This window comes from Crinia signifera, chromosome 4, assembly GCF_055691185.1.
Source record: "Crinia signifera chromosome 4, ASM5569118v1, whole genome shotgun sequence".
Taxonomy (NCBI): Eukaryota; Metazoa; Chordata; class Amphibia; order Anura; family Myobatrachidae; genus Crinia; species Crinia signifera.
Genome location: NC_139220.1, coordinates 297,042,910 through 297,062,972, shown reverse-complemented (window position 1 = coordinate 297,062,972; position 20,063 = coordinate 297,042,910). Strand labels below are relative to the sequence as shown.

Below are 20,063 nucleotides of genomic sequence, written 5' to 3'. Positions count from 1 at the left end.
TGGTCCCGAGCATTTTGGATACGGGATACTCAACCTGTATTAACATCACATGATTCAATATAAGCATCCAACGTACAGTAACCAAAGCTGGCATCGATCATGATAATAGTGGACCCATCAGATTGTTTGGGAGGTTGCTTACCCTATCCAAAGTTAACAACAATTGGGATACCCCATTTTTTATGCCATCTCTGACAGTGAGAGGTATGTGCTATATAAAAGTTATACGGAAAAGGCTATGTAAACAACCACGTTCATAAATAAAACAGTCTATCCGATTCCTATAAGTACTATTTTGATCTAATATTGTTTATAACAATCTAAAGGTGTTACTAAAAATCTAATCTTTACTCTGTTCTACTCCAGTGCTCGTGTGATAAACTGAATTCCAGTATACTATGATGTAAAGGTACGAGCTAAGAATTTTATACCTTGAAAGTAGAAATGTATCTCTCTAAATATACAATCTAAACGGTCTGATTGTTCATAACCTCTTTTTGTATAAAGCCAACATTCCCTGTAATCATTGATGCATTTACTAATTTACTAATGTAAAATGAAAGAATTGACCCACACGATCTCTGTATAGATAGTCCCTCCTTTCTCTGTATGTAATCAAGCCCGATCTATATTAGTACTGTTTCTGTTTGCGTGAAGAAACCCCTGATGAAGTCTCATTACGAAACGCGTTGGATTTCAACTCTGAATTTACATCGAAGTATCCAGAGCACTAAGCCAAATGGGTGACATTTAATATTTTAAGACTGGTATTATATTTTTTATGAAAAATGACCAGAGATGTCAGTTGTTTTAATAATCGGATTGTAAACCTGAGGCTATACGGGTGTACTTTGAACAGTAGATATCAGTGTTTGAACCAAAGCAACACACAATTGTCTATAAAGTAGCGCCTTCCCGATATTAGTATAAACAGATCCTTTTGGAATAGCCGTCCCCATACACATTCAACACTTTTTAAGACTTATGTCAATTTAATTTGAAAACACATTTAAGAGACCACAGAGTATCCTGCTCACACAGTGATGTCATCTTCCAATGATGACATAAATTTGAGCTGGAAGACTGTGTCGGATTTGCGTGAGCTATCTGCTATTGACCAGACAGTGTAGTATATGCATTTTATTTACCCAACATTTCTAACCTCCAATATAACCCACCTACAATTACCGGTACTTGTGTATTATCACGGCGCCCGAGTTTCTTACGTACGGCACCGTAGGAAAATCGCATCGCATGGGCCATTTTAACGGCCGTGCGATGCGATCCGATTTTCCTATGTAATTTATTACATTTATTACTGCTCTCTTAGCCCCGGGGGATCGCATCGCACCTCCCGCATATATAGGGTGTACGATGCCATTACATTACCTGTACAATTATATCATTGTATGACATACAATGAGGTTTTAGGCACCCCCCCACTATCCAGGCCACCCCGAAGCATGGCGAGCGGTGGCGGAACGTGTCCTCCGACCTTTTCATACCCCTACTATCCACGTCGGCGTGGAGTTCATTCTATATAGTGTGGCGAGCGCCGCAAGGGGACGCGGATTACTTTACATGTATTCCGCGTCCGCTCGCCTCGCTGAGCTCACCGCACTAAATAAATTCAACTCCACGCCGACGTGGATAGAAGGGGTATGAAAAGGCCGGAGGACGCGTTCCGCCACCGCTCGCCACGCTTCGGGGTGGCGTGGATAGTAGGGGGATGCCTAAAACCTCATTGTATGTCATTATTGTATACCTAATGTCATTGTACACCCTATACAATATAAATAAAAGAGCAATGAATACATTACATCGGAAAATCGCATCACATCGGACGGCCCTTACAACGGCCCATGCGATGCGATGCAATGCGATTTCCCTACGCAGAATAGCCCACTAAGCAAATACCTTAGTGGGCGCCGTGATAATACACAAGTACCCAATTACCTCCAGAAAACATATAAGCGCCCGTTCGGTAACAGCTGGAAATGTAAGGACATGAGATTATCATATGACACACGTGCAAGTAAAACAGACACAGGGCTTTGTCATGGTTCTGTTCAGAAGCTGTAATTCATGATTCGGTAAGGTACAGAGAACAGTGCAGTAATGTAATACAACAATCTCAGAAATAACGACTCTACAATTTGTCTATATTACACCATATAAATATACAGAGAATGCAGCTATATGTCTCACCAGGAGCATTGACTGTGTCAGCACCTCTCAAACCGGAGGGGCCCACCCATAGAATAAATGTACAATCTTAACATTACAGTATGTACAAAAACAAAAAAGAATTCACTTTTATTTTCGTGATTATTTTTTTTTTTCCATTTTGTTTTTATTCGTTTATTTTAAACCAACCACGCTCAAAACAATAAAAAATAAAAACTGTACAAGAACCGTCAAAGGATTCGATTGAGGCTTAACCCCTCCACTGCTGGATGCGGGATATATATTGAAGCTTTTTCTCCCCTCCAGCAGAGCAGGGGGGCAAACTCCCAGCAGCCCCAGGGAGGCCGTCGATATGCAAAGCCGTCAAGTCCCTCCGGGGCTGCAGGAGTTTATTCATATATGATGGCTAAAATAGAAAAACAATTGCTACAGTACTGTGTACAGAAATGGCATTTCATTTTATTTTTGTTCGTCCCTCTTCCTAACAAATAAAGTTTTTTTTCACCAGGACCCTTTGCTTATTAACGTGGGCCAATGACACAGAGCCCCACAGGTGACAATGAGGAGACGTCACAGCCTTTCCACTTGTGGTGAAGGTTTCCCTGTAACCTGATTGCTTCAATTATTACACATTAATCAAATATGGCAAGTGAAAAGAAAGGCAAAAATAAAACAAAAACACCCCAACACTACACCATCCAATAAACAGAACATCAGAGTGGATGGCGATATTGCAATTATAAACGTGACGCAAATTTGCTGAGAAGAACATTCCTGCCATCTACCCTAAGATGGGTAATAAGGCGACTGAAAGCCTGGCCTTTCTCTGACAAAGTAAAAAAAGTTCATATTAATAATAGTAATAGTGCATTAATATATATAAAAAAAATGCCTTCAGTTCCATTTCATTGAGTCTAAGAAATAAGCAGAGAAAAAACAAAATGGACTCTTGTCACGTTGTGAAAACCAGACTGAGGTGCCATCAACATATTACCCATGAACGGACCAATCAGTGCTCTGATCCCTACATTAAAGCTGTGTCTTGTGCAAGCAGATGACAGAGAAGGTTCTGTCCATCTTTAATACTTGTGAGAAGAGTATGAAGCGGAGAGGAACAGGCAGAACGCACGTTTGGAACGGCTGTTGTGTATGTTTTTTTTTGGGTGTCATTTACACAAAGTGCTTTGACATTGTTGTAGCTTAATCTTGGGCGCAAATTGGGGGTAACTTCTGAGCGATTCGGCAAGGGATTTCTGCTGCAATCTGGCAGCCATCCCCCATCGGTCTGGCGTTACACCCCAGGATGACCCTGAATGTTCCCGTTTAGCCCTTTGGAACTTTGCTGGCTTCAGTCTCGCTTTGCTGAAGGACTCTATCACACATGATGTATACGAAGATGACATGCTACAACTCTTCGGACACGAGGTGACACGAGGGGTCAGGTTATTGCCCTCAGAAATACACCAGATGGGACAAGTCTACAAACATGAAGTGTCACCTCCTATACACGCATTCTGTACACGTTTACGGGCTTCATCTAAAGCAAAATGCACATTCACGCACTCATAAGAAATGTTATCACGGACTCTTATCTGCGGGATGAATTGCTGGACATCTAGAACAGAAGTGAATGGCTGGTACTTCCTTAATACAGGTTAGTGTCACTGCAAAGGCTGCGGTATAGATCTTAAGGGGTACATAAAGTGCAAACTGTAGACCTTTCGTATTGAGACCCCCTTTTGCGTCGTCTGTCTCTAGCCCACAATACATTGCTTGCTGACTTATTTGGACTGTTGAAGACCACTCTGGCACTGTATATCCTAAATCTCTCTATCATAATTACATAGCTTTCTAACCGCATCAAAAAGTATTACTTGACAACCAGATCCCTAGAGTAGTTGGCAACCCCACCTTTTAGCCTTACTGTGCTTGGCTCATTCAGATATCTGTCAGTGGAAACAGCCAATTACAGTATAGTAAAGAAGGGAGTGTCTTTGACAACTGTACCCCGAAGTTGGTTGTCAAGGGCACTTTTGCAGCTAGAAACTACCTTTATATCTTGAAATAACATGCAAAATAATACAGTTAAGCTCTGCCGGTATTCCTCTTTCCAACAGTGCACAGGCATCACTATGTAACGCAAGAGAATCAGTTACATACTGTACAGACTCAGTCACGCTGTGTCAACATACCAGCACAGATACAGTCCTCTGGGGCTAGGCACCAACGACCCACTCCACATCACTGCTCTGTGGTAATCTTTGGAAGGATGCATGTGGATGTAAGATGACAGATAAACAGACACAAGCATTGTCAGGTGATCGTAAAACAAAAAGTTTTGATAATTCCTCTCACCCTAACCTTACACATACGAACGCAACACACATCAATGTTCCCTAGGACTACGGAAAACACTTGAACTTAAGGCAGATATAACGTGAAATAAAAATGCATATCATCGCATTCTGTAATCTGTGGTTACGTTCCATCTTATTCATTCAATGGGGTCCTCAGTGAGGCGTTAGCTTAGAAACCTTGGGTACAATTGGGTAAATAAATTGCTCACTCTTAGCAATGGTTTTGCTTCTAGAATATGCTTTTGTTTTACCATTTTGAGTTTATTGGTGATCTGCTTGTTCGGGGAGGCTGAGATTTTGCTGATTTTTTTCCTTTTGTATTGACAGAATTCCTTTACACGAATAGCTTCAGCCTACAAAATGGCCGCCACAGCAGGGTAAAGGTGAATGTCTGCACCGATGTGACTGGACGCAAAAGTATACTGATGGGTATTTGTGGAAGAAAATTGTACATTTTACTGGCCAGCTTTAGATTATAAGGAGTAAATAATAGCTCTATTTACCAGATTATGTAATAAACTTAGATAATAACATTATAGGACGTATCACCCCCAACCCTAATATGACTAGACCTCACTGCAAATGACATCGGACCCTAAAACGTAACAATGACTCTGAGAATTTGCTCGGACTGATGCACAGAAGGCTGCTGTGACCCATGGCAAACAATAATCAAGCCCCCCTGTTTGTGTGTAGAAGATACTAATGGACGTAGAGAAACTAAAATTCCATTTTATATCTCCATCTTCCATAGCCGCAGATTACACATATGCAAGAATTTGGCAACAAAAATAAATAGGTTTATACAAAAACAACAACAACAACATGTAACATATAAAACAAGAGCAAAGAAAAACATAAAAACTACCAGAGGAAAGGAAAAAAAAAAAATTTCCTTTCCTCGCCTGCACCTTTTGCAGCTCACTGTTCTTGTGAATAAAACACGCACTGCTGTGATTGTATTGCTAGGAGGTGCAGATTGATAGGGAGTGGAGAAAGACTTCCAGTCAGGCTGCACAGGGCTCCTGCATGGACAATCCTTTCTTTCCCCACCTGCTATTCCTTGTAGCCCCCCCCCTATATATCTATGGCGTCAATATGGATCTCATGAGAGAAGGTGATCAATAAATTATAAGCATTTAGAAAATATATATATATTATATATAGATATATCTATGTTTAGAGATTAAAGGTAGACTTGAATAAAATTCAATTTTTTTTTCTATTGTTTTTTTTTTTCTTTACCAAAAAAGACATGTCTGTTGGAGGCTAAAGGATTCCACATTTGTTGTCCGTTTGGCTACCAAACAGAGGGCAACAGACTGTGCCATCCTTTCTTGTTGACCAGGATAACTTCTACAATATACCACCCAGGATAATCCACCCATCGTGCACGAAATCAGCGGCCACATTGTATCTGCGACCCTGTAGTGCTGATGCTTGTTTACCCAGAAGCCTTTGCCACAGGAGAGCCATTTGCCAGACCACGAGAGACACGGAAATAAAAGCACGTACATAAAAGGCACACCCCCACTTTTTCCACAGTTCTTGTATATTCCTACGTCGATCCCAGAAAATGAAACATCCGCGGGAGCGAGCCAACAGGATTTCCTTTTTCAGTTTTGTAAATAATAAAAATGACGTTCCACAGGTAAGTAATAAAGTAAAAATCACATGTGTTTCTATTGAGTTCATGATGGGGTTTTTTCTTTTTGTTCATTTTTTCCCCTGGAAAAAAAATGGCTTATCACTGTGATGCGCAAACATAGAAATGAAAACTCGGTTTCCTCGTTGCATCCGTTTGTAAAGGGAAAGAAGAACGTAAGAATACAAACAAAAAACCCCAAAACACTTATAAAAAAGTATTAAAAATAAAATGTTTGTTTTGTCGAGTGTGTTGTAACTTTCTTATGGCAACAAACTCCTATTCTGTGCAAAGTATCTGAATAATCTACAGTAACGTGTTTGTTCCCCTTGAGAATAAAAAAAAATAAAAAATAAAAATGAGTTACAAAAAAGAAAAAAATAAAGCAAAAAAATAAATAAATATGCAATCGGAAATAAACCACATTTGATCTCTGTGTAAAACAGTTCTCTGTGTGTTAAATAATGTCTGAAAGTTTTAGGTAAGCAAAGTTCAGGACTCCACGGGGGACGTGTTATTATCGTCAGTCTGTTCTACATGTCCGTCCTGCGTTGTGGCATCCTCCTCGGTGTCCGGCTGGTGCTCCGGGCTTTCAGAGGTCTGTGGTGGGTCCTCCTCTTCCTCAATGCCACTGTTCCTGTCCTTATCGGACTCCTCCGCCTCTTCATCCAGAGTTAGCTCAAACTGAAACTTATCAATGCAGCCGTCCTCGTCTTTGTCTTGGTCATCGGGCGGCGGAGAGGGACTTTGAGGTATCATACCCTGGTACCAATCTCTGTTGTCCTCCAAAGTGTCGAGGATATCCTGAGCGTCCGGATGAACGAGGTCCGACCAGGTCTCCCACAGAGGGTGGACAATGTAATCTATGAAGCCAACCTGTGAAGAGAAGTGGAAGGAGATTAGACTGCGGTCAGGTTGTTTCCATAAACCATAAAACTTTGCAGATATATAGGGAAAGTATTTAAAAATAGCATGAAGACTATTCTCTGGTCACATTGATTACAGTAGCAGTGGTCAAATGGACATAAATGGACTTTAATGGAGGTTTTCATCACTGATGAATTAGCCATTGATGCCCTAGAACCACTTATGTGAAGACCTCATCCCGTTGCCGATGGTTCCTTAAACATCGGAGTACTGAAATTAATGCACAATCAATGTAAAGAAAAAAAAAAAAAGAAGGTACCACAGACCACAGAGAAACAAAAACAGCCCAACTTCGGACATTGGTGGTTGCAAAACATTCGATGGTTCATGACCATCATTGCTTCTAGCTTTTCATTTGTTGTTCAAAGTCCCCTGGAGGGAAATGATTTTGAAAATCTTTTTGTACTTGCAACCTGGACCAGCTCCCGGATTCCCTGCCACATCTATGGGCCAGCTCCCGGATTCCCTGCCACATCTATGGGCCAGCTCCCGGATTCCCTGCCACATCTATGGGCCAGCTCCCGGATTCCCTGCCACATCTATGGGCCAGCTCCCGGATTCCCTGCCACATCTATGGGACAACTCCCGGATTCCCTGCCACATCTATGGGCCAGCTCCCGGATTCCCTGCCACATCTATGGGCCAGCTCCCGGATTCCCTGCCACATATATGGGCCAGCTCCCGGATTCCCTGCCACATCTATGGGCCAGCTCCCGGATTCCCTGCCACATCTATGGGCCAGCTCCCGGATTCCCTGCCACATCTATGGGCCAGCTCTCGGATTCCCTCCCACATCTATGGACCAGCTCCCGGATTCCCTGCCACATCTATGAACCAGCTCCCAGATTCCCTGCCACATCTATGGGCCAGCTCCCAGATTCCCTTTCACATCTATGGGCCAGCTCCCGGACTCCCTGCCACATCTATGGGCCAGCTCCCGGATTCCCTGCCACATCTATGGGCCAGCTCCCGGATTCCCTCCCACATCTATGGACCAGCTCCCGGATTCCCTGCCACATCTATGAACCAGCTCCCGGATTCCCTGCCACATCTATGGAACAGCTCCTGGATTCCCTGCCACATCTATGAACCAGCTCCCGGATTCCCTGCCACATCTATGGGCCAGCTCCCGGATTCCCTGCCACATCTATGGACCAGCTCCCGGTTTGCCTTATACAAAGTGCAATGGAAAGAAACTAACTGGAAGCCACAAAACTAACACACAAAGCTCAGTCTAACAATTCTACTATATGAAATAGATTTACAGTAAATACATAAAGAAAGCACCGGCAGCCGGGCTACTAGGTATAAATATTATTATATCAGTCCTAAGCACCAGCTCCTGTCAAACACAGCCTGTAACATGGCAGCCAGGAGCTGATTGGCTGGTACTTTATCGCTCTTCAAGGCTTAGTACATAGAAAAAGGATGAAGCAAAAGTGCACATTCTGGTTGGCTTTAATAGGCAACGCCTCCATTTGTCTGAGCTAGTTCTCACGCATGGCCTTCAGGATACGACTATCTGACACGTCCTTTATGCATGATGGCAACTCCCTGACTAGGACAGGTGACGTGAAGAGTCGTACTGAGCCATCGCACAGCCCTCCCCCATGTTACAGGGAAAGTGGGTGAGGCGGCTCACCTGTGATTTCTCCACAGAGGCCGTATGCTTGTCACACATGGGGCTGATCTCCATCCCCCGCTCCCGCTCCTTGTCTCCCTGTCTGAAGAACTCCTCCAGGATGCGATCCGTCCACTGACGATACAGCTCCAGGGGTTTGGTCGGGTTGCTGAGATCGGCACAGTGCACCATGTTCCGGAGGACCTGCAATGGCAGAGAGCAATGATGGAAAGTGAGATCCGTGCTGTATCTGGGGCTTGTACATGGTAACCTGGAGACCATGCCTAAAGAGAGATAAAGTACCAATCAGCTTCTATCATTTTTTAAACCCAGCCTGCACACTAACAGACACTGATTGATTGGTACTTTATCTCTCTGCATGCTCTCTCTCCCCAAGGTTTGATCTCCACCCAGGCACACGAGGCCTCCTGACTGTGTTCCTGAGTTACCCGTACTATTGTACTTGTATTCCCGACATCTGTGTGTTGCCTACTGCTCAGCCCTTAGGATGGGTTCCTCCGGCCGGGTACCACAGGGAAAGGTGTGGTGTCTATATGTGCAGCCCCTTATACACAGTACACTCACCTGCATCCTGTCTGTGTAATTATCTAGCAGCAACACACCAGAGCTGGTCACCTTCTTAGTCTCCACCATAGTCTTTAGGTCGGCCAACAGGCTCATATGTTTGGACATGTCAGTGGCCAGGACCTGGCGGGGTAAGAAAAGGAATATCTGAAAAAAAATTCTACCCATAATTATCTATCAATCTATCTATCTATCTATCTATCTATAGGCCCCCATACACTAGTCCGACTTGTCCTAAGGACAAGTTGGACCAGTTTGCCCCTGAGAGCCCCCGGCAGGCTCGCTTGTGATTTGGCACTTGATGTGCCATTTTTATATGCAATAAATCACATGCGATTTAGTGCATGTAATCCCAGGGATCTGCTGCAGCGGCGTCCGGGCAGCGGCGGCTGGGAGCTTGTAGAGCTATTTGCCGGGCGGCGGGGCGGGAGGCGCTGCTGAATTTGAAAACATACTGTATTTTGAAAAGACCGGCCAGATGCTGATTGGCTGAATTCAGCATCCGGCCAATCTTTTCAAAATATGTTTTAATATTCAGCAGCGCCTCCCGCCCCGCCGCCCGGCAAATAGCACTACAAGCTACCAGCCGCCGCTGCCTGGAAGCTGCTAACCGTCACTGCTTCTCAGCTGCTGCTGTCCGGATACCCGCTGCAAATAGGTATGTGCCAGCGGTGCTTCACCGCTGGCACACACCTCCGATCCGATAGATGTACTGTGCAGCCCGTCTGACCTCCCCACTCCAACCTGATGAATACGGGACCACGCATCAGGTCGGAGGAGATGTCAGACACATCCGTCTGGATCAGGCGAATCCAGACCAAATCAGACAGGTGTATGGGCACCTTATCAGCTGTAAGTTATCCTTCTATTGGCAGACATTATCACTCCATTCCCTGGTAGTCAGAATGTCTCTCTCTGGAGTCTGACCCATGTATAGCTGCTGCAATGTACATGTGAAGGCTGCTGTGTGAGGTCAGTCATACAACGTGTTCTAACACCGGTCCAGGAGAATGATATATCACACGCGTGTTATACACTCACGGCCCATATGTCATCAGAAAGCTTTATACAGTAGCAATGATATATCAGTGTCAATGAGCGCTTTGGTCGTGACCCCATTTCAGGTCCCACAATCTGTTTAGGTGCCCACTATATGTGGGCATCTAAACAAAATTTATCCGGTGCCACCTCTTACGGGGTCTCAGAACAGTGGCACGCTGGGGGTTAATCAGCATGTATTGCTAATAAGAGGAATGACAAAGTGGAACGACGGCGCATGCACGAGGGGAATTAGTGACTGAAAAGGTTCATAACCGCAATGGAGTTTGACTGAAAGGAAAGGTTCTCCCACATCAATGGCGAAGCTATTCTACATCGGCCATAAACCATCAATGATTTTGAATCATCGATGGCCAACCCTACTGCATGAGTTCATGCCTGAGTAAACAGCCCAATCATTTCACACACCAAACACATCTCTGGCGACTGTGCGCGGTTATGTACAAACGCCTCATTACCATGTCGATCACCATCTTCCTCATTGTCTGACGTTGGCGCTTCGTGAGGTTCTGGAAGATGTCGCAGTTCTCTTCCTGCAGGAGCTTAAACCCCACGGCCAGGTGATGGTTCTCCAGCACAGACTCGTCGTTGTACATTAACGCCAGCTCTGAATCTGAATGAGAGATTAAAGACACCTCATTGGCCAGGGCTCCAGGGTGCAGGACAGCCAATCTTGTAGTGCTACAGTCAGGCATAGAAACATGCAGCACTGGTCAGATGGAGACCTCAGGGACCCAGCGGACACATCACATTTGCAGGCTCATTGCTAAAGTGCAAGGGGTTCGCTACACAGCGAAGCGCTCACACATCACCGGTAAACCAGGCAAATATCCGCAATTCAATGGGGAAAGTATTTGCATCAAATAGGGAACATCGATGGTTGCCAACATCGGCTTCCGAGATCCAGTTGCATCACAAAAAAGTATAGTTTTGTTTGATAGCATTACTCCCATAACTGTATCATCAGGGTATATTGAGGTTTGCATGTATATTTCTGACTTGTAAGCATATAGCTTGGTCCTATGTTAGGTTACTGTACACAACCATTCCATTGCATCCAGCAAATCCACTTCTGGAGGTGCCTGTGCCCCTAATCCTGGAGGGACAGGACTGAGGCTGGCATAGCGCATTATTACACATGTTCTGAGCCATCTGTGTGCTGCAGACATCTCTGAGGACAAACAACATACACATGTTACCCGGACGAGGAGCCGGATCCACTTACTGGTGTTTATTAGAAACTGATTGGAGACTCCGGGGTGATCAACGTCATGAATGGCAGCCGCAAATAGAGCCGCTAAGATCTCCAGGTCTGTAAACACCGCCTAGCAGGAAGACACGGGGAGGGTTAAGCAAATGTATGTGATCACATGACATCATACGTGTACTGTACAGAGATATGTAATAGGACAGTGGTGTGTATTACATTATCCGTGATACACCTATTCTTACCAGTTCACGGTGTTGACACATGAAACAGCCGACATGAGTTTTCATTTTTATTTGGGTGTCAATGTCAACACCCGAGCACTTGGACCTGTTTAGTGGGGTGCATAGGTTCTCAAACTCGGTCTTAAGGCCCCCACAAAGTGCATGTTTTCCGGGTCTCCTCACAGAATTACAAGTGACATAATTAGCCCCACCTGTGGCTCTTTTCAAATTTGTCAACGAGTAACGAATGCACCTGTGCATCTGCCGGGTGACTTGGAAAACGTCAACTGTGCGGGGTGCTGAGGGCCGAGTTTGAGAACCACTGGTATAGTGCATACGCTAGCAGCACAGAATACTACCATTTGTTTTATTTATAACAACAGGACGCACATATTGGGCTCCAACCTGTTCTCTGAACTACTCTCCTGTGATTTATTTCCACCTGCCTGGAAACCGTACCTCCGCTAATACGTGTCAGCGTCCACAGTAACAGACAGGAAGCGTACGGGGCTGAAGGGTTGCACTCAGTGGGTGGAGGACTGTGGCTCGTGTTTACACTGTTTGCCTTGCACAGACGGTCTCACGTTCTCATTGTGATACATTATTCAGCAGAATTCAAACTGGCTGAATGCGTTGGTGGCCCTGACGTAGCAGAGATCCTTGCTGCGGCCCAGGTAGAGAAATGTTACCACAAAATCAGCCGCGGGCTCGTGTTACTGATGACGTCCAGGTTGCTATCACCATCTGTTTACATTGTACATTATTAATATTTTCTGAGGGCTCTGGAGGATCGCGTGTAACTCCATCATAGGCTGTCGCGCTGCCATATCAGCCTGGCCTTGCTGCCGGCTCTCCCCCTGACACTGAGGTAATTCATGAAGTAAACGAATGCTAGAAATGAGCCAGTTATGGTTCCCAATAGGGTGTAAATAGAAAATATAGATACAGTAAACAGAATACAATCCCATGCAACGCTGCCTGATGATATATCTGAATGATATGCTGAAAAGCACAGACAAAATTCCCGGAGAGCATATACAAACTCCCCACCACTATTTTCAGCCACCAATTTGCAAAAAACAGCCCCTGTCTGTCCGCACCTGACCCTGTACCGTGTCAGGATGGTCTCTTACATCCAATGCCGGCGTGGAAAGCAGCACGTGGGTGGACTGCGTGACGTCTGCGGCGTGTAAGCTGTTGTGGTACGCTACATCGGCATGGTAGTGATCTTCTAAGGTCATCATGTACGTGATTAGGGTTTCCACAGGAATCTTAAATATCTTACACAACTCTCTCTCCTGCGGAGACAAAAAGCAGCAAGACTTAGCGGCGTACTGGGAAGAGGCGGTCAACGTAGGCTCCGGATACTGGTCACAATCACAAATAACACAGTCCAGACACTGTTCTCTTTACTTCATTGCCGTACATAGAGTATGAAAGGCTGATCGCACCTATTGCCGCACTGCAGTACGGTTGTGCAGACACTACTCACCTGAAATATGGTGAACATTATACAGCTCAGAGGGCGGCTATTGGAATATTCTGCCACTCGGAAGATGTTAAGGCCCCACTTGTTTAAATTATCCAGTTCCTGGAGGGTAGAGAGAGACAGCGAGAAGTTATGTTAGGCTGCTGCAGAGATTCTGTTGGTATACTGGTCATAAAACAGCTATAATCCATTAGGTGCACAATATGTCGGCCATATAAGGGGTGACATAAGGGTCTGGGCTACTACAGATGGAGCCACTCTCATTGATTGCCGTCGCTCGCCAGAATGTCCCCGCCGGCAACCGCTGGCGGAGAGGGACTCCATTAGAGCGTGTCACATGCACACGTGTCCCAGTCAGTCGGCGGCTGGGTGACGGGACCCTGCCCGTCTCCGCTTCTGGGAGACGGGAAGGAACGGGGGGGGGGGGGGGGGGTTGGGGTGCGGGGAGGCAACGGGATGGGGATGCAGCTGATGGAGGTGGGTAGCTCCGTCGGAATGGGGTGCACACCTCCTTCCAACGGCTGGCGGGGGCTGGTGATTCTATCGCCAGCCCCTGCAAGCATGAGAGGGGCTCCATCTGTACTTCCTCTTCTCCTGATCTTCTATCTTCAATGACTCGTTTGGATAAGATCTAGGTTTCAGGATAGGGAATGGAGAGTTGTAGGTACATGTAGCAATCACAGGAGGGTAATGTTACCAGTGGAGAATCCCTGGGATCTGTATTTGGAACAGAGCATTTTAATATCTTTGTTTGGGGTGTGGTATGATAGTCGGGATTCCCCCACAGTGGTCCGACATCAGCATCCTGTTGCGGGCTCGCTATGCTCGCCACAGGTTCTATTGTCCCTCTGTGGGGGTTGTGGTCCCCCATGAGGAGGAATAGCCCCTGTCAGCCTGGTTCCCGCATGTCAGGCATGTAACAGTTGTGATCCCGACTGTCGGGGTTTTAACCGTTGGGATTCCGAAGTCGGACTATTGGTGACACTGCCAACAGTATAGAAGGTAAAGTGTGGTTTTTACAAATGACACAAAGACGTGCCACAGGGTAGACACCCAGGAGTGGTAAAACAAATGGTTGAGGATCACGGTAGGGCAAGAGCAAGGCCATTACAGATTAATGCTAATTCATGCACTTGGGTCTCAAAAACCCAAAGGTTAAATACTTTATAGTATCGAGGGTGCTATAATGCAAACTACTGAGATGAGGGGTCTAGGTGTGAGTATTTCAGGTGACTTGTGGTGTGTACACACGGTGCAATTTACCCTTCAATTTTGACTATATATTTAAAATCGGTATCGCATGGACATCGAATGGAGATAGAACACGTTTCTCAGCTTTCTATCCCAATTCGATGCCGATGCGCTCTCCTGTTCAACTGAAATGGAAAAGCCAAATAGACAGTGCAGCAATTACTAATGACGGTACCTTGCCAAGAGGTTCCTCCTGGTCAGTCTTCACTCCGAATCGAGGTATTGTAGAGTTGGTCAGGCTGGAGCTGTGCGTGAGCTTCTTTACACCACTGATTTGGCACATCGTCTGCTGTTTCTTCTTCTTGTCTCGTTCCTTCTGAGTTGGGGATGGGATCTCCACATCGTTTTGTTTGTCTGGAACACATAACACATCAGGGCAATGAATGAAATGCCGGGTGTGCTCACCGCACACTGCCGAGAGTAGTATATATTGTTTGTACCCATTCCAGGCCCAGCCGCCTGCTCTCCTCCTCCGAGGAATTGGCCATTGCACCGGAGCACAGATATTCCCAGTCTTGTGATAGATAGGATAAAGGCAACCACAGAAAACTCCATGATAGCTGTGTGGGGTGCCCTGCTCTGCCGGGTACATGGAGAGCTCTGGGGATGCTGGGATGTGTGGCTCAATATTTAAAGGGCAATGAGAACAGCTGTCCCAAGTTTCCCCATATGCATCTTACAGGAAGGATGGTGAAAATGGCCCGTTTACTAGCTGGGGAAGGCATGATTAAGTGCAGATTATAGGCCTTGTGGGAAAGAGATTGCATGATCAGCCTAGCAGAATACAACATAAATATCCATCTACTATTCTGTCTTATGAGGATAAGTTACCAAGAAGTCTGACCACTGCTACCCCCCCCCCCCCCTCCCCCGGCCCCAGCCCCCACCTTGTATGTATGCAGCACACAGCAATACAATACCAACAGGCAGTGTCATGTTATATAGAGCAATAGCATCATAGGACTGGCTATAGCACATCACAGACTACATGCACAGTACATGTAATCACAACACAGCCACAGAACGCAGAACACGGAGTCAGCTATGAAGTGTGTTCACATAACTTACAAGGACAGCCCCACCCCTTCCCATGGAACCCAGACTACATGCATAAGAGGTTGGACAAGATTAATGTGAGGGCATGCACACACTTGTAGTTCTACACCCCCTGATGACCGGCTACATGAGCTGCAGCAAGGGCACATTACTCCCTACTGATCCCGCCTACAGGATAACACAGGATCTCCACATTTCCCACAGCTGCCACTTTGGAAAGACAACTAAATATACATTCCCACGTCAGCGGTTATTATTATATGATGGGATTGCTGCCTCAAATCCCAAACTTTCTGTCCAGTGTAACTACTGGCACGCTGGAGTCATTGTATGACGTGCAACACAGGTCCCGGGAACATGTCTCTAGGGACTGCGTGTCCCGTGTGCTAGATATTGGGAGAAGGACGACAGTTACCATCCGGCAGCTGTTATATCCACACACTGACACATTATGGAAGGTTATACAGTGCTTACCAGTGGCGGTTTCCATATATCTCCTCCTATTACCCTTTATACCCTCTCCGTATATCTCCTCCTATTACCCCATATACCCTCTCCCTATATCTCCTCCTATTACCCCATATACCCTCTCCCTATATCTCCTCCTATTACCCCATATACCCTCTCCCTATATCTCCTCCTATTACCCCATATACCCTCTCCCTATATCTCCTCCTATTACCCCATATACCCTCTCCCTATATCTCCTCCTATTACCCCATATACTCTCTCCCTATATCTCCTCCTATTACCCCATATACCCTCTCCCTATATCTCCTCCCATTACCCCATATACCCTCTCCCTACATCTCCTCCTATTACCCCATATACCCTCTCCCTATATCTCCTCTTATTACTCCATATACCCTCTCTTATATATATCCCTGTTACCCCATATACCCTCTCCCTATATCTCCCCCTATTACCCCATATACCCTCTCCCTATATCTCCCCCATTACTCCATATACCTTCTCCCTATATCTCCTCCTATTACCCCATATACCCTCTCCCTATATCACCTCCTATTACCCCATATACCCTCTCCCTATATCTCCTCCTATTACCCCATATACCCTCTCCCTATATCTCCTCCTATTACCCCAATATACTCTCTCCCTATATCTCCTCCTATTACCCCATATACCCTCTCCTTATATCTCCTCCTATTACCCCATATACCCTCTCCCTATATCTCCTCCTATTACCCCATATACCCTCTCCCTATATCTCCTCCCATTACCCCATATACCCTCTCCCTACATCTCCTCCTATTACCCCATATACCCTCTCCCTATATCTCCCCCATTACTCCATATACCTTCTCCCTATATCTCCCCCATTACTCCATATACCTTCTCCCTATATCTCCTCCTATTACCCCATATACCCTCTCCCTATATCTCCTCCTATTACCCCATATACCCTCTCCCTATATCTCCTCCTATTACCCCATATACCCTCTCCCTATATCTCCTCCTATTACCCCATATACCCTCTCCCTATACCTCCTCCTATTACCCCATATACCCTCTCCCTATATCTCCCCCATTACTCCATATACCTTCTCCCTATATCTCCTCCTATTACCCCATATACCCTCTCCCTATATCTCCTCCTATTACCCCATATACCCTCTCCCTATATCTCCTCCTATTACCCCATATACCCTCTCCCTATATCTCCTCCTATTACCCCAATATACTCTCTCCCTATATCTCCTCCTATTACCCCATATACCCTCTCCCTATATCTCCTCCCATTACCCCATATACCCTCTCCCTACATCTCCTCCTATTACCCCATATACCCTCTCCCTATATCTCCCCCATTACTCCATATACCTTCTCCCTATATCTCCTCCTATTACCCCATATACCCTCTCCCTATATCTCCTCCTATTACCCCATATACCCTCTCCCTATATCTCCTCCTATTACCCCATATACCCTCTCCCTATATCTCCTCCTATTACCCCATATACCCTCTCCCTATATCTCCTCCTATTACCCATATACCCTCTTCCTATATCTCCTCCTATTACCCCAAATACCCTCTCCCTATATATCCTATTACCCCATATACCCTCTCCCTATATCTCCTCCTATTACCCCAATATACTCTCTCCCTATATCTCCTACTATTACCCCATATGCCATGTCCTTATATCTCCTATTACCCCATATACCCTCTCCCTATATCTCCTCCTATTACCCCATATACCCTCTCCCTATATCTCCTCCTATTACCCCATATACCCTCTGCCTATATCTCCTCCTATTACCCCATATGCCCTCTCCCTATATCTCCTCCTATTACCCCATATACCCTCTCCCTATATCTCCTCCTATTACCCCATATACCCTCTCCCTATATCGCCTCCTATTACCCCATATACCCTCTCCCTATATCTCCTCCTATTACCCCATATACCCTCTCCCTATATCTCCTCCTATTACCCCATATACCCTCTCCCTATATCTCCTCCTATTACCCCTTATACCCTCTCCCTATATCTCCTCCTTTTACCCCATATACCCTCTCCCTATATCTCCCCCTATTACACCATATACCCTCTCCCTATATCTCCTCCTATTACCCCATATACCCTCTCCCTATATCTCCTCCTATTACCCCATATACCCTCTCCCTATATCTCCCCCTATTACCTCATATACCCTCTCCCTATATCTCCTCCTATTACCCCATATACCCTCTCCCTATATCTCCTCCTATTACCCCATATACCCTCTCCCTATATCTCCTCCTATTACCCCATATACCCTCTCCCTATATTTCCTCCTATTACTCCCATATACCCTCTCCCTATATCTCCTATTACTCCCATATACCCTCTCCCTATATCTCCTCCTATTACCTCATATACCCTCTCCCTATATCTCCTCCTATTACCCCATATACCCTCTCCCTATATTTCCTATTACCCCATATAACCCCTCCCGTATTCTGGCCGACCTGTAGCCCTCCAGCTGTTCTGAAACTACACATCCCAGCATGCCTTGCCACAGTTTTAGCATTCCCTAATAGCAAAACTGTGGAAAGGCATGCTGGGACTTGTAGTTTCATAAACAGCTGGAGAGTCACAGGTTGGCCTGGCCTGATGTAAGGAGACTGCCTAGATTTTCCCACTACTAGATGGAGTGCTGGTCTTTGGAATGGTATTCTGGAATTAATCAGCCACAAGGTTTGCAGTGACAATGTTGACACCAGAATAGCGACTGTTATGATGTCCCCAAAGGTTTAACATTTCGACATTTGCAAAATGTCACCATGAAGAAAATGACATGAAGTTTTTTGTTAGGGGTTAGTGTGTAAACTGCTTGTCGACATTACATCAGAGTCGACACAATGAACATGCCAACGGGCTATGGGTATGTGCAGCGACCAGTGATCAATTAAAGTGCCGCTCCGCTAAAATGAAAACGGCACATCCGGCCTAGGGCTGACGTCACAAACACTTTTTTTTTTGCACGTCTAGCATTTTCCTTGTCACTGCCAGCGTTTTTTTCTGACGTGTCTGCGTTTGTTTTGGCACTCACACTAAACGTCCGGTTCCCGCCCCCAGGCGCCTGCTTACTGTCAATCACTGAGCGAATGGGAAAGCTGCACAGGTTCTCTGCCAGTTTGGGTGGTAATGTGCTAAACGCCACATTTGCTATTTTGACCCATAGCGTCACTAGAGGTCTATAATTTGGGCACTGCTCCTTCTAATCTCAGAGATCTGGAAATGGCGGGGCTAAAACTGACCTGGCGAAACCTTTACGCTGGGTTGCACTGTACAGCAGATTCTCAGTTTCCATTTCCAGCACCAATGGGCTATTGGCAGATGTGTATCTAAGTGCAGCAGTACCTGCATGCACATGCCCAGATATATTTTACCATGGTGCCCTGCCGGCATTGCTGGTTTGGGTGCCGGCTGTCTGCCTGACAATCGTGTTTGGCCGCCTTGTGCGAATGCAGCCCAAACTGCTTTAACCCCTTCACTGGCAATCCCAGATATTTTACAGGCTTTGCTTCAGTGGTAACACTGGCATCCCTGGAAAATTTCCAGAATTGCCACTGTCTCCCCCTCTTTGGCGCTGGCAACGCCGCTGTGCTGAGCTAGCGATGAACACAGCTTCAGCCACTGCCCTGCCCAGTCTCCTTCCTCCCGGCTGTGTGCGGCATGAACTTGCCAACTTCACGCCGCACACCGCCGGGTTGCTGGGGGCAGGGCCGCGCAGTGGCTGATATAGTGCACAGCAGCGCTCCCCGGGCCCGGGAGACACAGTGAAACCCCTTATTTCCCTGTGCCTAGAACTCTGCAGCTACCATTGAGACGTTGTATGTAACTCACCGAGAAAGGTGTTGGAAATGTACTCTGAAACCTGGTTCCCGGACCGGCTCATCTCAGACAGGTGTGTCAGCTCACGGTTCAACATTCTCTTGAACTGTCA

The 20,063-nt window shown here is 45.9% G+C and overlaps 1 protein-coding gene across 14 annotated transcripts in view; it reads right to left on the bottom strand.

The window, feature by feature from the left end:
- Positions 1 to 2,052: 2,052 nt before the first annotated feature.
- Positions 2,053 to 20,063, bottom strand: part of PDE4A (phosphodiesterase 4A) — a 584,907-nt gene continuing 566,896 nt past the window's right edge. For 8 of the 14 annotated variants that reach the window (XM_083185101.1, XM_083185100.1, XM_083185103.1 and 5 more), the window contains 9 exons: positions 19,964 to 20,057; positions 14,728 to 14,906; positions 13,305 to 13,403; positions 12,913 to 13,110; positions 11,607 to 11,706; positions 10,840 to 10,994; positions 9,323 to 9,445; positions 8,759 to 8,941; positions 2,053 to 7,065 (listed from right to left, as the gene is read on the bottom strand). In XM_083185101.1, coding sequence (XP_083041227.1) covers positions 6,682 to 7,065; positions 8,759 to 8,941; positions 9,323 to 9,445; positions 10,840 to 10,994; positions 11,607 to 11,706; positions 12,913 to 13,110; positions 13,305 to 13,403; positions 14,728 to 14,906; positions 19,964 to 20,057 — 1,515 coding nt within the window. In that variant the 3' untranslated portion in view covers positions 2,053 to 6,681. The remainder of the gene's footprint in view (positions 7,066 to 8,758; positions 8,942 to 9,322; positions 9,446 to 10,839; positions 10,995 to 11,606; positions 11,707 to 12,912; positions 13,111 to 13,304; positions 13,404 to 14,727; positions 14,907 to 19,963; positions 20,058 to 20,063) is intronic. The other 6 variants (XM_083185108.1, XM_083185104.1, XM_083185096.1 and 3 more) reach the window with 2 other exon arrangements.